General features: G+C 42.1%; 1 protein-coding gene and 1 non-coding gene across 10 annotated transcripts in view; both read right to left on the bottom strand.

The window, feature by feature from the left end:
* LOC117258019 (MYND-type zinc finger-containing chromatin reader ZMYND8-like) overlaps positions 1 to 21,780 on the bottom strand; it is a 26,055-nt gene extending 4,275 nt beyond the window's left edge. The window contains exons 1-22 of one of the 9 annotated variants that reach the window (XM_078169893.1): positions 21,614 to 21,780; positions 19,543 to 19,786; positions 19,214 to 19,449; positions 18,762 to 18,976; positions 13,994 to 14,064; positions 13,269 to 13,423; positions 8,909 to 9,130; positions 8,352 to 8,465; positions 8,113 to 8,205; positions 7,665 to 7,752; positions 7,528 to 7,583; positions 7,366 to 7,443; positions 7,154 to 7,269; positions 6,568 to 7,043; positions 5,577 to 5,717; positions 4,988 to 5,149; positions 4,234 to 4,746; positions 1,447 to 1,917; positions 1,207 to 1,352; positions 1,009 to 1,089; positions 845 to 923; positions 501 to 740 (exon numbers count right to left, since the gene is read on the bottom strand). In XM_078169893.1, coding sequence (XP_078026019.1) covers positions 501 to 740; positions 845 to 923; positions 1,009 to 1,089; positions 1,207 to 1,352; positions 1,447 to 1,917; positions 4,234 to 4,746; positions 4,988 to 5,149; positions 5,577 to 5,717; positions 6,568 to 7,043; positions 7,154 to 7,269; positions 7,366 to 7,443; positions 7,528 to 7,583; positions 7,665 to 7,752; positions 8,113 to 8,205; positions 8,352 to 8,465; positions 8,909 to 9,130; positions 13,269 to 13,423; positions 13,994 to 14,064; positions 18,762 to 18,811 — 3,352 coding nt within the window. In that variant the 5' untranslated portion in view covers positions 18,812 to 18,976; positions 19,214 to 19,449; positions 19,543 to 19,786; positions 21,614 to 21,780. Of the gene's footprint in view, positions 1 to 500; positions 741 to 844; positions 924 to 1,008; positions 1,090 to 1,206; positions 1,353 to 1,446; positions 1,918 to 4,233; positions 4,747 to 4,987; positions 5,150 to 5,576; positions 5,718 to 6,567; positions 7,044 to 7,153; positions 7,270 to 7,365; positions 7,444 to 7,527; positions 7,584 to 7,664; positions 7,753 to 8,112; positions 8,206 to 8,351; positions 8,466 to 8,908; positions 9,131 to 13,268; positions 13,424 to 13,993; positions 14,065 to 16,277; positions 16,403 to 17,214; positions 18,084 to 18,230; positions 18,688 to 18,761; positions 18,977 to 19,213; positions 19,450 to 19,542; positions 19,787 to 21,613 lie in introns of those variants that run through there. The other 8 variants (XM_078169894.1, XM_078169892.1, XM_078169895.1 and 5 more) reach the window with 8 other exon arrangements.
* Positions 20,984 to 21,056, bottom strand: trnak-cuu (transfer RNA lysine (anticodon CUU)). Its single transcript has one exon. It is a non-coding gene; the product is annotated as a tRNA-Lys (tRNA).
* Positions 21,781 to 22,032: the final 252 nt, after the last annotated feature.

The raw sequence follows: 22,032 nt of genomic DNA, 5'->3' as shown, positions 1-22,032 counted from the left end.
TCAAACAGCACAAGACATTGAACAGGAGAAAAATTTACATTGAGAAAACACAGCCGGAGGACGGCTCTGAGATGAAAGCAAGTGCCTTCGGGCTCCCTTCATTCCTGCCTATAAATGAACTTGAGCAAGTAAATGCTTAAAAAATGTTTGTTTTCAGTATCTCTGGTAAACGACACTAAATCTACATTATCTGAATCGCTAATAAACAGTAGCTGTTGGTATTTTTATTTGCCAATTTATTTCTTAAATTTTAAAGTCCAGTGTGCAGGATTTTGTGGCATCCAGCGGCAAGGATACAGAGCTAAACTTCTCCAATGTGCCATGTAGGAGAACCACCATGTCTGATAAACATAGTTATGAATACTACATACAATTTCTGCCAAAGATGCCCCTGAATCTTTTACACTGGACCTTTAGTAGCCATTTTGTGACAGCAGTTGTTGTCCTGGTGTAATCTATGGCTTGGACACACTATTGTGCCATGAGTGCGTTTACGTTACCTGACTGTGTGCAGGACTTCATGTGCTCTGGCCAGTGGGCTTGCTGGCAGGGGTAATCACAGTAACTGGTATTCCAGCAGCAGTAGAAGATGGCCTCCTTCCTGCAGTTAGCGCACCACTGTTTCTTTTTGGTCTCGTCCACCGCCTGCTGCTTCTCCAGCTCCATCTGCTTCTTCACCTCGGCCACCAACCGTTCTCTTTCCTGCTCCAGACTTTGCCTCATCTCTGCCATCGTCAGTTCTGCGTTTAAATGAGACAAAATCAACACAACTTGAAACTCATGCCATGTGTAGGAAAGATAGAGCACGATAGAGGTGACAGAGTCCTGTATGTAGGACACTTACCAAGATTGTGCTTCATCTCTGATAACTCTTGTTGATGCAGCCATTGGAGCTTCTCAATTTCTATCCTTAACCGTCGAATCTGTGGCAACAAACACAGAGGATTAAATTTACCAAGTATTATTATGACAAATTAGATAAGCATTCGTCTATGTGCCAGAATTTACCTCTGCAATTGTGTTTCCTGATGTGCTTTTGGAAAGATCATTGTAGATTTCAGTCATCGTCCCTTTTATCGTGTCCATGATCTGCAGAGTTATAGCAAAAACATGTTTGAGTTCACAGTTTTAATGACTTTCATCCTGAAAAAATGAAGGGAGCACAGCAGTCACTCCAATAACATGAAGTAAAATTGGCCAAATTACTTTGTTTGTGTACTTGGCTATATCTGCAGCCACGTCTGCTGAGCCTGTAGGGATCTGCAAGTCTCCGGACATGTAAGAAGAAGAGCTGCCAGATGTGACCTGGGCAGCTGTTGATGAGGAAGTACTCTGAGGCATGTCTTTTTGCACTGCAGGGGATAAAGTTGGAACAATCTTAACACACATTTGGTCTCATTTTGTTAAGTTTAATGTGCAGATGAATAGTTATAGGTTTGTATATACCCTTGGCTGCTTGTCTGGTCTGATAGCGGGTGCTTAAGGAGGAGTTCTGCTGTTGTGACTGCTGTGGGCTGCGTGTCTGCCCCTGACTCTGGGCTGGTGTCTGCGCTGCTGACTGCTCTCCATGCTGCTGCTGCCTCTGCACCTTCTGCAGGTGCCACTTCTGAGAGGACGTCTGGAATTTGGTTGGATTCCACACCACCGCCTGCTGCACGGCCTGAGCTGTCTCTTTAGGCAGTAGAGGGCGCTGTTTCTTCACAGCTGCAGGTGCTGGGGATGTTGTGGAGACCGAGGTGGAGGCAGGAGAGGGGGCACTGGTGGATGCGCTGGTCGCTGTGGTGGCACTGGACTGACCAGAGGCTGCAGTGGACACAAGGTTGAGGGCTGCTGTGATGGTGGGTTGCAAAGAGTCTTTCAGGTTGGAGGCGGCTTCTCTTGATGGTGCGGCTGCTGCAGCAGATGAAGGCAGTTTCCCTGAGCGGAAAGAATATGGCTCCATAAGTGTGAGGCATTGTGAAAATCTACACTGGGCACTTAAAGCCCAAGAAGGTTAAATGAGAAATCAATTTCAAAAACCAACAACTATCTGTGTGACAACAATAAGCCAATATTTCTGTGATCCAGTGCAGCAAGCAGATATCTGAGCCAAGACTTCCTCTTCCATGCTCCGGTCATTTCGGCTAATCTCTAGGAACAGATATCTCCATATGAATGCAGATACATTTTTAAAAAGCTAACAAAGAGCTATATTGTTGTCAGACAGTAGCCCATGGGCTCCAAGGATGCATTTGAGCCAATGCGTTCTGCCTCTCCACTCAAGACTGTTTACCTGCTGCTCAAACATGATTGGTGAAATTCCCATTTACCTAAATTTCCAAAGTCTGTTCACTGAATATGTGAATATGTGAAATTGTCTGCACCAAGTTTTGACAAGGAAGAAAAATGCAGGAAGTTAGACAATATCTCTGGGTCTGCTGCAGCAACTTCAATCATTTTTAAAAATTGTCCATCGTACAGAAAAGACGTATGCATTCCAGTAGGCCTCTATGTATCCTTACTTTCTGTACAAGAAAAAAATATATTGCTGAAATAGATGGTCTGCAAACCTCCAACAATAGCTGGGTGGCATAGGGTTATTTTTGATAAGATACCTACAAAATGTCTGACACACAGGTCTAAATGTATGATTAAGATATTGTATAAGATTTGGCCCCTGTTATTGGAGTTTATTGGTAGTAGCCTGGCAGTACCTGTGCTGAAAGGTATGGTGAATCACAGGAAACCACACAATGTACTAATGCATAACTGATTTGCTATGGGGTTACAACAGATTACAAGACTTGGATTCCGTCTCAAATCTGCCTTTTTGTTACTGGTTGATTTGTGGGTTTATCTTTTTATATGTTTGAACCGATTTATGTTTGTTTCTGATGTTGTACTGCATATATAGGAGAGTGCAACTATGATGCTGTCTTACATCTCCCTTTCTATTACTGGTTGATTTGGTGGTTATTTGATCGTGTCTGTTTCTGGTACTGTACTGCATATAGGGAGCTACAAAACTGTGACACTCTCTTGATAGGAATGTGATCTGCCCACTAAGTTTCTTAGTGTGCGACATAGCCTTCCTCTTTGATACAGTATGGTCTGTTGGCCTCTTTTGTACATGTCTGTGCATTAGAAAGTTCAATAAAGATACTGAACAGCAAAACTGTCCACCATAATTCTTAAGGGAGTGACGTGGTCAGGTGCAGACACTGAAATTAATACGGGTTATCCATTAATGTTTAGACACTTAAGGGATTTCAGTATATTGTGTTTATGAACAGAAAATCCAGCACACTGCACACTTTTTCTGTTCAGAGACTTAAGTGATATTTTCCAACACACCTGCATCTGAGACTACTGGATGTGCAAATACCTTTCCTCAAACTAGTTTACCATGTTTGAGAAATGTTTTTAAATAAAAATTTGAATAAAATGTGTCACATTGTACTGAAAAGTTGACATTTGATGGGTTAAGATGAAAACTTGTATATGATAACTTCTTTAAAAAGCAGTTGTAATTTTCTTTTTAAGTTTTATGTAAGTTTTGTATCTATGGTACTAATCATTCATTCATTTATTTATTTTCCATAACTTCTTATCCTGTTAAGGGTCGTGGGGGAGCTGGAGCCTATCCCAGCTGTCATTGGGCAAGAGGCAGGGTACACCCTGAACAGGTCACTAGACTATCACAGGGCTGACACATAGAGACAGACAACCATTCACACTCACATTCACACCTACGGACAATTAAGAGTCACCAATTAACCTGCATGTCATTGGACTGTGGGAGGTAGCTGGAGTACCTGGAGAAAGCCCACGCTGACATGAGGAGAACATGTAAAATCCACACGGAGGGGCTCCCCCACCCTGGGTTCGAACCAGGAACCCTCTTGCTGTGGGGCCACAATACTAACCACTGTAACACCATGCCACTATACATTTCCAATAATAACTTTTGTAATATTAATTTTTAAGTAGTACTTTTAAGGAAAGGGTGAAGATAATGTTTGTGTGCGTTTATGGTAATATATCTCACACATGACTGAAATGACATTGATAACAAATACTGGAGAAGAGTGATGTGTTCTATTTCTGACTGAAGCTCACACTGGCCTGTAGTTTGCTGTGTGTATGTTCTAACATCATAAGGATATTATTTCCTTCCAGTTTTCCTTCTGAGACACAAGTCATTACAGGAGACAACCACAGGAGAAAATGGATACAGTAAATCAAAGGCCTCACCTTCCAACTTGGCAGCATTAGGCTCTTTGAGAGTTTTGGCGGCAGAAGCCCCCGGCTCTCTTCTCACCCTCTTTGAGTCACGGCCTCCATGTTCGTCTCCCAGGTCGATCACCAGCTCCCTCTCAGAATCAGAGTCTTGCTCAGTCACTGATGTGGCAGCAGCTGTTCTGCCCTCCTCTGCAGCTTTAGGTTTGTCAGTGACGGACTGAGACTGGGGCGTTCTGGGCTTGTCCTGCAGGTCCCTATCTGGTCCATTGGTGGTCTGCTTGTCTTTGAGCGGGGGTTCAGAGGTGGCTTTATCCGCTGTCCCCGCAACTCCCTCCTTATTCTCTCCCTCTGTGCTTGCTTTGGGCCTTTTTCTCTCTGCTTTGTCCTTGTCGTCCTGGGCGGAGCTCTTTGGCTTGTGTTCGTCGTCGCTGAGATACTCGCTATCACTTGAGTCTGATTTCTCAGAGTCCTCAGAGTCGCTGTGATCCACACCTTTATACACGTCTTCAGAGATCTCATCTATCCCTGTGTGGAGAAATATAAATCCTTGTTTACATGTTTTTTAAGAGTTTAAATGCTTTTTGTCTTACAGAGCTGAATAAAAAAAACATGATAATTTACTATATCAAAATATAACATGTAATCTTCTTGCAAACTGGCTACACAAAAAGTAAAACATTCTTGAAATGCCTAAAAGATTTTTTTGTACAGTTCAAGAATAAAGATCTATGACAAGTCAAATAGCCCAGGGTGATTGTGTACATACCGAGCTGTGCCTTGCAGCTTTCAATAGTCTTGTCCAGGCTCCTGATGGGTCTCTTTGGGGTGGGGACTGAAGCGGACGCTCCCTGTTGTTGCTGTTGTTGCTGCTGCTGTTGTTGCACGGTCTCACTCAGCTCTTTCAGATCCATCTCAGCTTTCACCCGATCTGAAAGGAACATGTAAATGTGTCAAGTATAAGTCAACCTTATAATGATAATGATGGTGTGGAATTTTTTTTGTTTCACTAAGTTTGCAGGCGTACAACTTCTTTCAGTAACATAACATCCTGCCATACCATTATGACCAAGACAGCAAAAGATACAGAAAAGTAAAAGACTTTTAACCTGCAACTTTGACCATCCTCGAACTGTCTCTGAATTCCAACCAACAGTGTGTTGCAAAGTAAAAAAAGGAAACAAAATAAAAATAAAAAACTATTAATGAGTAATGCAGCTGATGAATAGAAAGAGTGTGTGGTGGTAGCCCATTGACCGGCAACATCTTTTTAGCAGCAGTGCACGCTCTCTTCTTGTCTTCTGTTATTAGACATCATGACAACATCTTTACAGTGTATCTGTGCTGTTGGCACTGACCAAGGTTGAGGTTAAGGATGCCACCCGTGGCTGCGGTCCTCTCCTGCTTGAGCACTAGTCCAGGGCTAAAGGGCTTTGGGCTGCCTGCCATGCTGCCTGCCACGCTGCCTGCAGGACCCATCTTCCCTGAGACAGGAGATGCTGTAATCACAATACCAACAAAAAGTTTAGGGATTTAAGCCTTGTTATGTTTTGTTTTACATGTCAAGATAAAACAGTTTTAAAGATGGCATCACTCCACTCATGGCTACATTGCCTGAGTACTGCTAAGTTTAAACCTGCAATAAGTGATTTGTTTGGTCGCTTTGGGGCAGCAGAAACAAGTTGTGAACACAACATTGATTTATAGTCACCTTTTAAGTTGATAGACTTTTACTTCTATCTTTCTTGATTGTATAATTTAACAGTTGTTCCATTTAATGATTTTATGATTTCATGATTTATAGTTTTGCTGATATTAACTATGATGCCGTCCATTTACTCTATTTTCATCTTATTTTTTTGTTTTTAAATTGTATTTAAATGCCTTTTTAATTGCCTTGTTGGCCTGTTTTATGACCATTCTGTCTATTTTCACGTACAGCACATATGATTCCCTTATTGTCAAGCACTTAGTGCTGTATTTCTTGTACGAAAGGTGCTATAACGTTTTTTCATTGTTAATATATGGTAAAATTCTTAGTACACAGTTGCCTATTTATACATTCAGCCGTTATAAGCAACATTATCATTCTTTTAAAGTTGTGTTTTTGCCCATCTGATGAATGTAAGTCCAATTTTCACCCTTCTTTTAGCTCTTGTTTGGTCTCCACCAACTTCTGAACAAGCTGGACAGCTAAACAAGAGCTGAAACTCACTGTAAAGCTCCATAAAGACAGACAGTTGTAGATTCAGGTGTAGGTTCATCTGTATAAGCGACACCCTTTCATACGGTTTCAACATCATTTGATACGCCGCTTTTATAAAAATATTGATTATATCGTTTATTTACCGGTACAGTCCATAGATTCCTCTCCAGTGCTGTAGTGGAAGGCAGGATTCCTGCTGGCCTTCTCCATATCCTGCTCCCCATCAGACCCCGTGTGAACTGAGGAGTTGGTGCTCATGGGAGACCGAGGCATGTCTGTCATCGAGACCCTCCGACTCATGCCGCTGGGTGTGGAACTCTTGCTGAGGACCATCTTAGGAGATGCAGTTATATCGAAATTGAAGCGAAGTTTATCCGGTTTTTCTGTTTTCACTGTCCCAGCGCTGGGGTTGGAGGGGTCCACTAGCATCTGTAGCTGGTTGTTGGGTGTGTAGGGAGTGCGGAAGGGTGCATAGTTAAAGACCCCGAATTTCTTGCGAATGTTTTCCACGTAGACTTCCATCTCTTGCATGGCACTGTTGAAAATGCTCTTTGTCTTCTTCACAGAGAAAGGGATCTCTTTGGACATGAGGTAGCAGTTGTTGATGGGGACCCAAGCCCTACATAAAATCACAATGAAACCAAATCAGAATAGGCTAGATAGATTAGGAGATTAATCTTGGTTTAGTTTTGGTAAACAACGTCTACAATGCTCACAAGCTTTTCTCACCTGTCATGTTGCCCAAAGAAGCGCGCGTCTACCTGCCCATCCTTTTCCCGAAGTGCTTTTGCTGGCCAGAAGGGAAAACCCTTGAGCTTAGCCCAGACCAGGGGGTGGGGTTGACTCTATCAGGGACAAAGCAAATCAATTCAGTGCCTCACAAATTTAAAATCTAAACCAAAATGCATAAATTCAGTATTTAAGATCATGTAAGGACCTACACATGGCTCACAAAACCAGTTGTCCCTTTTTTGACATGACGACAGGTAACACTCTGGACACACCTCAATCTCATTCATCTACAAATACATGACCAAGATGTTATTAATTTAGAAATCAGACACAGGATATTTGCCATTTTTAAGTTAGCAGAGCACCTTTACCTCATGTTCACAGATCTTGACGATGACTTTCGCAGTTGCTGTTAATTTGTGATTACCTGGAATAAAGCCACAAGCTTCTTTAGATTTCTTTTAGAGTACAGCGATTATTGATAGTATTGTATGTGAACGTGGCCTACCTCCATTGTAGATGATGCAGTTGTGTAAGATCCATTTCATGTCAGCAAGAAAGGCTTCAGTGCAGCCGTACATTTTCTTTTTGATATTCTGTGAGAAAGTGAAAACAACAAAATCAAAGATAATTTAGAGAAATCTGTTGACAATAAAGCTGTATTCTATTCTGAATATATATGGTAATACCCATATTAGTTTCCTGCAGCCTCACTAGTGTTTAGATCTGTTAATTTTTTCAGCAAATCCCATACTTAATGTGTCCTTAAAGTTGCTAATCTGACACTCAGAGGGCCATTAAATAAGACATTGTGGGTGTTTGTTGTCTTCTCCTGCCCGTTCCAAAATGTTTTTGTCTACATTTAGCATCTTAAAGACTTAATTTCTTTTATTTGACTTTGTGCATTCTGTTTTAATTTTTCTTATGTGCAAATCAAAGCAAATAAACAGTGTTACCTTCTCTAAAGTACACAGGTCCATGGGGTGGAAAATGTACTCTGCATAATCTGGGTGCTGTTCCAGAGACACAGGCTTCTGAAAAGGCTCAGTCTGCTCAGTTTAGACAAATATGAGAAAAAAGAAACAGATGCATTAGCCAAAATGTGGATGTCTTTTGTTGTATACATATTTCCTGGTTATATAAGATTATACGACGCCTATTAAATCAACATACAAAAGGTCTTTGCAAGTCTTACCCCAGGCTGTTTAATCTTTTGGAGTGCGAATTTGAGCAAGTAGGACAATTGGTCTATTGTCAGCATTGTCATAGCCTTGCTCTGGGTTTCAATGCATTCAGCAACTGTTATTTTCTGCAAGAACAATGAAAAGTTTAATAATAATTAATGAGATTAATGAACATGCGATGAAAACAACACACAGGACACTGATGCTTATATAAACTTAGATTTTGTTAAGTTCACATTACTTTTAGCTTGTACATACAATTAAAATTGTGCCAATTAAGAAAACAAAATTTCTCTAAATGTTAAGACACAAATCAAAACTTCTTCTCTATCGTTTAACATCTCTCAAACTTGCAGTGTGAGCAATTAGCTTGCTGGGGTGTCACACCATGTGTCATCAGGAGCCAAGAGGTCTGCAGGTGATTTCACTAAACAGTTCTTTCTTTCTGGCTGACGCTGCTCATGGCACAGAGTCTGACACCCCCTTTGTCAACTAAGCAAGCCAGATTGTGCCTTGCCACACAATCACTTGTCTACAGCCACACACATACACGTCTTCAGCGAGATACCTCACACTCTGGACAGAACCAGTCGCCCTCGGGCTCGGCTGGTAGTTTGAGGCACTTGGCGTGGTACACCCTGGGGCAGAGCTCACAGCAGAGCACCTGGCCCTCGCGGTGGCACAGCCAGCAGTAGAAGTCATTCCTGCCGTCCTGCGGTACAACATCAACAGGGTCTGTGGTGAGTGCTGGCTGCTTCATATAGTAAAAGGGACCATGTCTTAGCTCTGACTGAAATGCAGGCAAGAGAAACAGGGGGGCAGGTTTCAAAAAACACGCAGGAACACAAAAAGGTGCAGTGCAACAGAAACAAGACACCAATAAGGTGGGGTAAGCAGGGTAAGCATAGAGGGCAGTTAAGTCTATAAACCCAACACAGCACAAAAGCAAATAAGTAAACCGAACTGGTCATGTGACTGTTTCAACTGTGAGTCTAACCAGACTGAACCAACAGGTTTAAGGGTGTGACCTTGAGGATAACTGCTGTTTTTAATGTTATAATTAAACAGCTCATCTTTCACTTGAGAGTAAACAAAATGCATGATATGGTTCTATGGTAAGTACCCAACTGGTACATAGCTGATGGACACTTTAATGGATGAATAGAAGCTGATGCATCTGCTTTCACGGCTCGAGGCGATGTTTCACAGTCCAAATCAGTGTTAGGTATTAATTCACACGTTGTGATAGCATTCAATTGCAGCTTATTTGCCAATCAAAGCATATATAACACCGGTCCATATATTACACAAAAATGCTAGAATTATCTTTTAATGTCATGCAAGTTTGACAGGGGACAAAAGGGCAAAAGGGAATCAGTCAGCACCACATTTAGTTGGCAAGCACAAACTGAAACCATATGCATCAGAGTCATACATCAAAAAAATGCATAACACTTGGATTCAGCCAATCAACAGAACATGACCAGAATTTAGGCCTGTCACGATAACTACTTTCGTTGGACCACATTCTGTTCCAGAAATTATTGTAATGAACAATATTACTGTCATTTTGAGATTTTATGCCACTGATATGACTATATAATAACATAATGATGCAAGTACACCCTTTTTATGAGCAACAAACTTTGAATTCTAAAGAAATAAAGACGTGAATTTATACGAGAAAATATATATAAAATTGGCACTAACCACAGCATGGTGGTGCCGTGGTTAGCATTGTCGCCCTTCTGTACGGAGTTTGTCTGTGTCAGCGTGGACTTAATTTGGGTACTCCAGCTTCCTCCCACAGTCCAAAGACATGCAGGTTAATTGGTGAGTCTAGTTCACATTACAAGATTTTCACCGCAATTTTGACGTCGCAGAGGATCTTGAGAGCCACTTTGGGTTGGAGGTGAGTCGGCAGATAGTCTGCCATGACGAGTCCTCATGTGTGAACAAGCCTACGAGCAAGTCGCCCCCTCATCTGTGACTGGGACTGGATATCTGGCATGCTAGAAAACTAGAGAAGTCTGACACGACTGACAAAGAGCATCAGCCAATGAGAGGCGGGATATGTCCCATGTCAGCACGCAGGAGGACGGAAGAAATGTGAGGAGGACAAGCTGCAGGGTTGCCACTTGTCAGGTCTGCTTATTAGCCGCGACTTTGAGCTTGTTTCTAAAGTGGAGCTGCTTATTTGGGCTTGCTCTCTAAACGGCATCTTCCTCTACATATATCTGTCTAATAAGTTATTTAAACGCATGATAGTATGTCGGACAGCAGTCGCTTCTTTTGGGCTTGTTTTCATAGCCCTCTCCCAAGATCTGGCAACACTGACAAGCCGGCCGGCAAGCAACAACAACAATGGCCGCATCCACAGGATCATGGGGAGCGCATTGTGTTTGGACCCAGGATAATAAAGAATATCCATGCCTTTACAATGTGTTGTCTCCAAGTTTGGTGACGTAACCGCATTTTCTGGGGCTCTGTCGGCGAGGGCTCACACAGGTCGTAACGCAGTTGGTGAGACTCCCGCTGACAGAAACACACGTCGCCAGGTATGAAAACTCAAAAGATTACGATAGTCTCCGTAATGCAAAATCAGGGTGAAAATCATGTAATGTGAACTAGGCTTAAATTATCCGTAGGTGTGAATGTGAGCATGAATGGTTGTCTGTCTCTATGTGTCAGCCCTGTAACAGTCTGGTGACCTGTCCAGGGTGTACTCTGCCTCTCGCCCAGTGTCAGCTGGGATAGGCTCCAGCACACCCGCGACCCCTAACAGGATAAACAGTTACGGAAAGTGAATAAATGAATACATAAAATTGTAGCACTTATATATGAGTAGCCTACAATTTGGCCAACAAAAACAAAACCAAGTGATGCCTCTTACAATTAGTAGACAAGCTCAGCTATTAGCAGGTGTGCTGCAGTCGGCTACCGGGGATGGATGGTCTTGGACCCGGGTGGTTTACTGGTGGATTTACGGAGTGGAGGATTAAATTGTTTGAGGGTAAAACCCCAAACTACAGGCTTTTTGGCTCATTGCCAGGTATTGGCAAACTAACAGGATTATGTCTCTTTCAATCCAAAAGTGCTGCTGCCGGCTACCAGTAAGCTATGCTGTGTTGTCTATGAAGTTTTCAGACTCGCAATTCAGCGGGGTTGGAGAGAGGAAAAAAAAAAAGAGAGAAATGCTGCACCCAATCAGGTAATGGTCGGGAAAACCCTGCTGTTTATTCTGGTATCATGTTGGCTACAATGTTGGAGACATTCTTATATAGGTAAACATGCATGTAAACACAGTGGCAGTAACAAGGTCAACAAAATGATCAAGGTTGTGTCCATATATTGTGCGAAAAGTTAACGTAATTATCGTGACAGGCCTACTGGGGGTGTTTGATAAATATATGCAAAACATCTAAAAATAAAGTAACTGTGAGCTGAACATGCTCCAAACCTACACAACATTACAACAAGACAGAGCAGGAAACATCCATACATGTTTGCCCATCTTTATGCTGACAGTATAATACAGACAAAATCAAAAGTGGCGTGCTCTCACAGGCAATGTGGCGTCTCTTTTGACCAAGAAAGAAGTCCTGCATTGAGTTTTCATCTCAGCGGTGTGTGGATGCCTCCAGTCAGTTTGTTCCAAAATATTGTCAGTCTCGTTCAACAATGTTTTAACAGTTTCTACAATCAGGCTTCCACCTCACCATCTGCATCGCCAATATCCCATCTCCAGAATGTTCGTAAGCATGGTCACTACATAGTATTACTACCTTTCAGGCAGTCTAGGTTAGAAAAAGACTAAATGTGCCAGTAGAGCCCCACCAGAACCGTTTATTGGATGGCTGTATAAACAGTTTGTTATTTTATGAAACCAACAGTCTGACATTCACACCCACTTCACGCCATGATCGGCCAGTTATGTGGAGATGAGAAAGAAGCCACAGTTTAGCTCCTCTCTCAAGCACTCATTTTTCTCTTTTAGCACAACTATTTGTGGCACTTAACAGGTGTAAAAAAGGAGACACCATCTGAGAATGAGCAGTTATCCCCATATAAAACATCTATCATGTCTCCCCCTTCTCCATGACAACAGGCTTTTCACTCCACCTTTAATGCAGCCATTCAGAACAGCTATACACATTTTTTCCGCAGAGGACAGACAAGTCAAACTAACTACTCTTTTTCAAGCATAACCTGGCCCTTAACATTTTGTTTAAAAATGTACTGTTTATTGCCCTTTTAATGTGATGAATAGCTTTGCAACGTGGGTGGAAGACGAGGCAGTCCAAACTCATGTCGCATTATTTTTCCTTCTTTGCCTGATGGCCCTCTGATCATTTTCTAATTAAATGTGAAATTACACTGATGCACAATGGAATTTTTGTTTTGTCCTCTGACTGTAAACAAGGATCCTTTTCCTTTTGTGGAGTGCATGAAAAAACATCAAAGAAACGCTTGGTTATCCAAAAGAAAGTGCCAGGGGAGGAAACCCTGAACCCCGCAACAGAGATCTGGGCTAATTCCCAAATGTCCTCAATCCCTAGAAACATCCCTGCATGCACCTGACCTGTGGGGGGCTGCTGCGATTGGATTTGCCTCTTGGCAAAGACAAGTGAGGACAGCAAACGTTGAAATGAAAAATGGATTGATGAATTTCCCTTAATTTTGCTACTACAGCCAATTGTAAACCACTTAAAATGAAGATAAAGAATTTCAAAGAAAGATGAGTTATGGACCTTTTAATGTTGATTCATTTTGTCCGATAAATGTTATCAATGTTGTTTATTAATTGTCCCTAGCCTCCTGTTATTTTGCAAAACAGGCCCCTGGGCATAGCTCGTTGATTATCCCTGGAGCACACCACACGCCACCAGCCTTTGAGGGCACGCCTATCTTAAAATTATTACACTTACCTGGTCTTTGTTGTTGCAGTTGACGGCCCCAGGCTTCTTCTTTTTCTTGAGAGGGCTGGGTGAGGTGTCTGGGGGAGAGTGTCCATTGGAGGAATGAGTGGGACTGGACACCTTTCGCTTCACTGGTCGTTCCGCTGACCCCGGTGGATCAGGGACTGGAAGCAGAAAGACAATCAGGTCATCACACGATGGGAGACAGACTCGTATTGTTCACTGCACTCAAGACGTTGCACAAGCTTAAAGGAGATTAAACATGGGTGCCATGACAGCCATGGATGGAAACAGCCACAATACATCATCCCCATCTTCCTACATGCTTAGAGCTTAGGGAGACCGAGGAAGTTAAAATGAGGTCAGTGTCAGCTGAGACATTCAATGGTCAGATGTAGGATTTTGTCATCATGATAGTGTAATCCTGACAGCAATTCTACTGATGTAAAAAGCAATTATTGAAGAAGGCACTTCTACATATTAAATTACCACTTTATAGTAACAAATAGCTCGAGGGCTCCCTCTGAACTAACAAGACCCTGTGTTAAGACTTGACACAAATGCTACACAGGCAGGCAGCCAGGCATGATGGATTATCTTTGCAGTCCTGAGAGACCAACAAAATGCATCACACTGCTCTCAAAACTTACAGTAAATAACCTCTACATTTTCTCAAACTAAGATGCCTTAGATGTTAAACTCTTAACGCGAGGTGCTCGGCCTTAGAGACTTACCTTTGGATCGTACAGATGCATCCATCCCCTCTACCACATCAGACTCTGTCTTTATCTCCTCCTCAGCCAGACTGCAGAGCACCGAACAAGAGCACACAGAAACACGGAAAGAGAGGCAAACACAAAGTCAGAAAGGGTGTTCAGAAACCACATCAGCATAACAGTAAACAAGTGGAACACCACCTAAGGCACCCGGGTCCCAGAGGATCTGTCAATAGGGATTCTGTAGGTTTCCATTGTTACTGTTTTCATCTAATTTCAGCATGTCTCTGACACTGTGCAACCAAGTTCAAATCCTTTCCATATCATCAGTGACAAACGAGTCTGAATATGTTCTTTATGTTCCAAGAGGAAGAATGGTAACAATCACCATGGCAACGCTCCTCTCCGCTCAGCACAAGTTGATATTCACAACAACACATAGGGCCATTTTAGTACCCTGCACCTCTGTCCTTCAGGAGACATTGCAGCTATAGATTGTAGTCTGATAAGGTCGTGATAATTGCTGTGCTTTCTTTATAACACATGCTGAACAGACCTGTATTAAGGAGATAGTCAGAGGGAGTTGGTCTCTACTACGAAAGGGACAGAGTCTCATGACGATTAACAGTATACCTTTCTGCAACCTCTTAAGCCCCTTCAGTAACAACAGGGTGACCCCGAAGGATTTGAGCCCATTCTTGGAGACCAATAAAAAGAGATCTATCTAAACAGCTTTAACAAAGGTTTGTGTAAATATTGTTGGTCCTAATCTTCACAGCATGTATATTTAAAGCAGCTTTCTTGGCCAAATTCGTGTTTATATCACTATCCATCGCCCAAAATGTAAATTTGGCAGCATCATATTTTCTATTTAGGAAATATTCACATACATAGTTGTTTGATTACATAAAAATACATTACATACATACATACATACATACATACATACATACATTAAAATCAAGCCTTTTCTACAGCTCTGTTTACGAAGCTGATATAAACAGACCAATATCATAGATTATTAAATCCATAAATTATGGATCAATCCAAAAGTGAAAAACAGTATCTCTACAGTATACAGCAGGGGAAAGCCTGATTTCCCAGGTCTCCAGTCCCACTCTCATCTCATTTCCTCTGAAGAAAAAAAAAAGGTTGAGAATAATAGGGATCTGGCAATAAATGAAAGTCTTTGGAGTATTTGGTTCCTCTTTTGTCAAAGCAACAGAGGGCCTCGTCCCAAGGATGTAGCCTTTATTCCCAAGCCCTGAGAAGAAAACCCTCCCAAGGACCCCTGACAGGTCACACACTTGACCAGTTCATAGCTCTGGCCACAGCTCTGGTTTCTAGCTAGGATGATGGGTTTACAGGCTACGACTCAAAGGTCAACCACATTTGTGGGATAAGCTTTTCTTTCTCTGGTGAAAGTAAAGGAATGTTCTTCGTGTCCCCTCCTCCACCCTTAAAAGACACATTCCGACCAAAGTTGATCAAATGTCACGTCTCATGATAGACACAGGGAGGTTAAAACACATATCCTTAAGGGTTTAGGCGATCAGATACAACAAAAAGATAAGATGTGATCACATCAGCTATTAAACCTATACTCATTTAAACATCAGTCAGCTTAGATGTTTGCTTTACAACTAAGTTTTAACAATGATCTTCTTTCTACCGGACAAAATACCAGATAATGTGACCAAGCAACCACTTACAATCAACAAGGGTACACCAAATACATTCCCTGTTATCTCAGACTGGAAATCACAGACAGCTCAAACTGAAACTGAAGAGAAAAAAATGCATCCTAACCTGGGCTGTGAGGAAAATGCCAAACATGGGCTGAGCAGAGTTTCTTTAGAATTATGGCATATGAGTATCTTGTTTCAGCTTGCCAACAGTCACACGCACGCACACACATACACACACCCAACCCCTCCGGGGCCTTCCTGTTCCGGACTGAGTGAACAAACGAGGCCCACATGAAAATAAGACAATGTTAGCCAAGCCGCTCTGCTACGTGTACCACAGCCCTGAAAAGAGAGAACACGGCATCACTAGGCAGAGCTGCTCAACAAAGTGCCACAACCCTATTTTATATACACACTCAATTGCAAGACACTGCTGCAACTACCAGGAAAACAGGATGACCAATAGTAAAAAAGTATGCTGATCCAAAGGACATTTTCATGATCCATCACACAAGAAGAGTTAAGCAAATAAATCCTCAGCAGGTTCTGGGATATATTCCAGAGAGACGCGGGTTCAAGAAAACACTGACAGCATTCCCCTCTGCAAGTAGTACCTGATGGACAAAAAGGAAACAACACTGACTCAATGCCTTTAGATTCCACTCCTGTGAGAGACGAGCAGGGTTCTCTCGTCACAGAAAATGGAGGCCACAGCTTGCTCCCCTCCCCCCTCTCCCCCATCCCCCACTCCGAGGCTCAGACTCAGGCACTGGCACATCCATGCAGGAGGACCAGAGAGATCTGTGGAGATTACAGTCCAACATTTTAAAAAACACGGCTGTGTCAAGACAAACCTCCACAGCCGATCGCAGAGATAGAGGAGCAAACACAGAGAGAAGGAGAAGCGAGAAAATCCTGTAAAAATGAGAAGCAGTCAACTCTCTCTTTTTTTTTTATGTCTTCGATCTTGGCTTCCCTCCTTCCCTGAACACTGCTGTCATAGAATAATTAGATTTCATTTTGAAGAGAGACCATCACTGTGAAGCCACCTTGAGATCCTGGCAGAGCTGGTGTCTATACTTAAAAAGAATGTGTGGTTTTTACACATCAATCAGACAAATATCTGAATAAATGGCCTCTCTGTGTGGCAGCCCAGGAAAAATATTCGATGCAAACATTATTGTACTCTGTGCACTGGAGCTGCCATTAAAGACAGTCGGGATTAATACCATTGAGTGCAAAACATCCTACTCACCCTGCTACACAAAACCCCAGAGACATTATTAGGATTTAGAAAATGACAAGAGACATTTAGCTTTCACAAGACCAACAACCACATGCAGAGAAATTCAGAAATGCATACCATTAGCTTTTCTTGACATCAACAAAAACATAATTAAAAACACAAGGTTAAAATGTCTCAGTTTAAATTTAATAAAATGATTTTAAGAAGCCTGTTTTAGCATGACTGCTTTACAATGTTAAAACAACATGTCAACACCAAACTACAATACAAGTACACACAGAAACTGTATTAAAGAAAGATTTGACCTGGATTTTATATAAGGCTGTAAAGGGTGAATCAAAGATGGCTGTGGAATTTTCCAGAAGGCCCTTGCACTCCCTGCTGCTCTCCCTCTGATTGTCAATCTTTAACCTCAACTGCAGCTGCAATTGGCTGTAGGGCCAACAGGGTGGAACATTATTGGTCGGCTGTGCCATGCCACACGGATCACAGTGTGCAGGCTCCCCTCTTCCTCTTAAAAAGCATTTTTTGCTGCAATGCAGAGATTTCCCCCCTGCATAAGACGGTTTATATTCCTTCAGTTTAGCTTGCCCTTCTTGACTGTGACAGTAGAAACCAGAGGGGATTTGAAAAAAAGCCTTTTGGGAGATTATATTTGTGGTTGTGATGCATAACTCAGTGGCTCTGCTATTCAACCTCTGCCGTCCTGTTTAGCAGCTACGTTGCCTCAGAAGCAGGCCCACGCAATTTCTCCCAACACCACGTCGTTACACATTGCTGACATTTCTAACTGGCGGTGTAGCATGTATGTTACAGACTCAGTCAAGCACTGTGCGGTAACTCATTACTATTCAGAGATAAAACTTATCTCCTGGTTTTTGGTTTTACACAGAGAGGGAATTAGCCTACGAAGAAACACTGATTGTACTGTTACTATTTTCTGGCTGTCGTGTAGATGAAACATGCCTCGTGTCAGGCCACAGGAGGAAAAAAAATATTCTTTGCTTCCCCCACGCAGTTGAGGCTGCTAAAACGGAGATATATTATGTAACACAATGTACAGTCAGCGCTGCTCTGAGAGATATATAATGGCATCAAACAGTGAAGCGTTTCCTCATACGTCTTTGTGTAGATTCCTCATAAAATATCTTGATAGAAAAACTGCTTTTGTTAAAAAATCTGTATCTCATGTACATGTACATGTACATGTGTCACTTGACATTCCTGTTATGTGTAAAACAGAAAAGTACCATAGAGAAAAAGGAGAAAATATCGCATTGCATGCAGACAACATGTACAAACACACACGTCATGTAAAAACCTGTTAGGTCTTGTGTTGTTTCTGTATCCCTGCTGTCTGATCTGTGAAGAGAGGACTGGAGTTCTCCTGAGAAGGGCTCTCTAAACACAAAATGGCCACTGTGTGTCTGAGGATCAGAGTGGAGGAAGCAGTTTCACAATAGTGCTGCAGAGAGGACGAAGCCCCGGGCTGTAAACTCATGGCCTGTGGCTTTAAATAGAAGTAATATGTGTCTTATTTTTGAAGATTTGACAAGAGAAGACTTGGAAGAATAGGATCACCCTCCAACAAAAGGTTAGTTTCATATGAGCTCTTCCTCTCATCAATATGGAGTGCAGAAACCCCAGTAGTGTTGCCTTGAACATGTACCACGTCATGCAGTTTGCAGTTTCTGAGAACATATTTTTATGTACAATACTGAAACTGAAAACCAGCACTGAGTTATGCCCTGCACTCCTTGTCCTCCTTACAAGCACATCTGTTGCCCCCCACGTCTCTTCCCCGGCCTGGCATGACACACACAAGAAAACAGCACAGAGCCAATCCACTTACAAAGGGTACATAATACCCCCCCTCCTCTTCCTCCATTGCCCATCCCCCATTCTTTCTCTGCCAGGCTACAACACAGGACTGCCACAGCAGAAAGGAGATGTGGGTGCCATTTTTAAATCTAACTCTCCTTTGCATTATAAAAAAGGAAAAGGATTTGCCATGGTCCACTCTGCCTCCTGTATGGCAGCCTGGTTGTCTGGGGCACCCATGTGACCCTGAGACACAGAGAGAGAGCAAGGGTGAGAGTCGTTACCCAACCCCCCACCCTCAGCACTGTGGAGCAGAGAGGCCTGGTGAGGCCTCCAATCCACCCCAGCTCCTCCTCCTCCTCCTGCACACTAAACTGATTTTTAAGGTGTGCACATTCATCATGAGAAACCAACAGTCACCACAACGACAAGAAGGAAGCCATGTTGTTATCAGAGAGTTGAGATAAAAAAGACAGAGCTTACCTCTGTGGATGCATGGCTGCCTGACACACTGTTATGTCAACACTTATAAAACATGGAGGACACTCTCAGCCCTCAGCCGGGGAAGGCTCCGCTCTTCAGGCAAGGCGATCAGGCCCCAGTGTTGTTAGCCAGATCCTGACTGGTCGCTTTCCTCACAGGCAGGATACAAGGCCGCGTCTGATTGGCCGAAATGTTTCCTGAGTAATTATCTTTGTTCAGTGCAGGCAGGGGCAGCACTGTGAGTGTCAGAGACAGGGGAAGAAAAATAAGCAGAGTGCTAGGCCTACAACCACAAAATAACATGATTAATATGAGTATTTTTGACATACAAACCCCGTGTGACAACCTTTTGAAGCTTCCAAGTGTAGAAACTGTCGGTAGTTGTCTTATTTGAAGGCTTGAGAAGTAGAAATAGCAGCATGTAGACTGTGAGGAGCAGGACACCATGGCTTCTCTGCACAAGCCTCCATTTTTTTTATGTGGAGAGGGCCTTTGTTTAAACTCCTCCCTCCCTCTTGGCTGTTTCTAGAGAAAAGAGAGGCTGTAGCTCCTCACCTATTTGGGCAATTCTGTCTGCAAACAAAGGAAGAAAATTAGGCAGATAAAATGAGAAATCATACAGTCAAAACACTTTTATTGTGTGTTGTAAAAGACAGGGGAAAAGACAGAGTTTTGAGGAAGTTATGCCTTTCTATGTCACACATTACTGTTGTTACTGTACTTAACCTTAATGTATAATGCCCCAGTGAATGTTAACCAAACACACAAACATATTTCCAAGCCTAAGTTCAGCAAAATGTAGAAAATACAAATAAAATAAAATAAAATAAATATGTATCTTGCCATCTCCCCCTCCATGAGAAGGACTACCAAAACTGAAATCTGAAAAACACTGGAAGACCTTAGTATAAAAAGTACGCAGGGGTTTGTTTGTTTGTCTGTGCTGTTACAGTAATCATTAATAATGAAACACAGCTGGATAGAGCACCTGTTTTTGTTGACATTTTAAAATCAGCAGCAGTGAAATATCGGGTGATAAAACACAAAATTAAAATAATGTGGCATAATGGAGTCCTATATAACAACCCTACTATGAATACAATTTTTGGTAAACTAATAATGTTCTTTAATTACTGAGACAAAATCATTTGCTAACTCAACTCCTTGGTAAATTTTAAGGGTGTAACTCATGGTGTTAAACTGGGCTCCATGGTATTTAAAGGGGTTTACTCCTACAAACATGTAGGAAAAATGTGTAATATAATGCAATTCATTACAACACTAACATGAACCACTGTCTCTAAAATTGCCATAGTGTTAAGTCAACTTTGTAACACACTTTACATGCAATTACTGTGTTAGATTATTTTTCTAACGCAGCACATCTGTGTTAGAGTTTTTTATTTTTCAAACAAACATGACTGTCCTGTTTTTTCCAACACAAACTATAGTCCCAACGTTGTAACACACTTTACATGCAATTACTGTTTTAGACTATTTTCCGACACACATGGTTTGCAGCCCTTGTGGTTTGCAGATGAGACTGAGTCACTGACAGTTGTTCCCAGTGTCTCATGTAAGCAGGGGGTTCAAAATATTGAGGGAAAACATGGATAAAACACAATGTAATTAGCTTGTGTTTTTTGTTGAGCACTCCTGCTTAGATAACACAGTCACTGAGTGGCGCTTAATCGTGATACTATTGTAGAGAATGCATATGAGAGCCATGTAGCTCTCATGAGGTTGTGGCAGAGAGGAAAAAAAGTTGATCGCCCAACGTGGGGCTCGAACCCACGACCCTGAGATTAAGAGTCTCATGCTCTACCGACTGAGCTAGCCGGGCGGTGTTTTCATGCACGATCACTATCCTTTTTATAACTGAGTCGGCATATTATCATTGATAACATTTTATGAATGTTGCGTCATGTTGTAGACCGACTGGTATGAAAAGGGGAGGGTTACCTCAGGTCCTGTCGTCCCGCTTCTGTCTCATACTGACCTCTAGCGGCAAAGAGCAGGGAATATTTTATTTAACTACAGTCAGCTGAAGGTCTTCAAATTAACGTTTGACTACTAATACTCGAGTACATCTTTCAAACTGTCATCGTGTTAAACGGCCAAATTAAAGCCACAAAACACTACTACTACCACTTACACAACAACTAACTAAATTTCCTGCAGTTCGCTCATGTATTTTGTAAAAGCTTTAGACAGTTAAACGGATAGCACCGCCCCTACAGCCCCCCAAAATACTTCTAATAACGGTTAATAACGGTTAGCCCAATTAGCTAGCTTAGCTTCAGTGGCTTCAGTGAAAACGTTAGTTAACGTTAACGTTCGATAAGTCGTGTCAAAGCAATGACGGGACCGTGTATCTTGAACACTGTAAACGTTAGTTACCTGACGGTTGGTTTCCTCCGTTAATTTTTCCGTGACTCACTGTTAAATTAGGGTAAATGAGTTAAAGCTGCCGTCATAATGACATGTCACCGCTTATTAACAGTTAATTTACTTGGTTTGCCTTTTAAACGGCATCGAATGAAGCACAAAAGGGGCTACTTCCGGTCTTCTTCTTCTTTCTTTTCTTTCAAAATAAAATGCACCTACGAGAAAGCAGCACTGTTTCCGGTATTTCTGTCTAAGTGGTGAAAGACGGCATATTTACCTAAATACGGGTTGTGAGTTCGATTCCCAGCTCCTTCATTCTTGCAATCTTACTTTGGTACAAAAGCACGGTTAGAAAAATGCACTTAGCATATCCTCCTGAGACCCTGTGTTCTCATATGAGGACATCACATTTTGGGTTTACTGCACCTTAA

The sequence above is a fragment of the Epinephelus lanceolatus genome, chromosome 8, assembly GCF_041903045.1.
Source record: "Epinephelus lanceolatus isolate andai-2023 chromosome 8, ASM4190304v1, whole genome shotgun sequence".
Lineage (NCBI taxonomy): Eukaryota > Metazoa > Chordata > Actinopteri > Perciformes > Serranidae > Epinephelus > Epinephelus lanceolatus.
The sequence above is the reverse complement of the archived record's forward strand: the minus strand, read 5'-3'. Positions and strand labels throughout refer to the sequence as shown.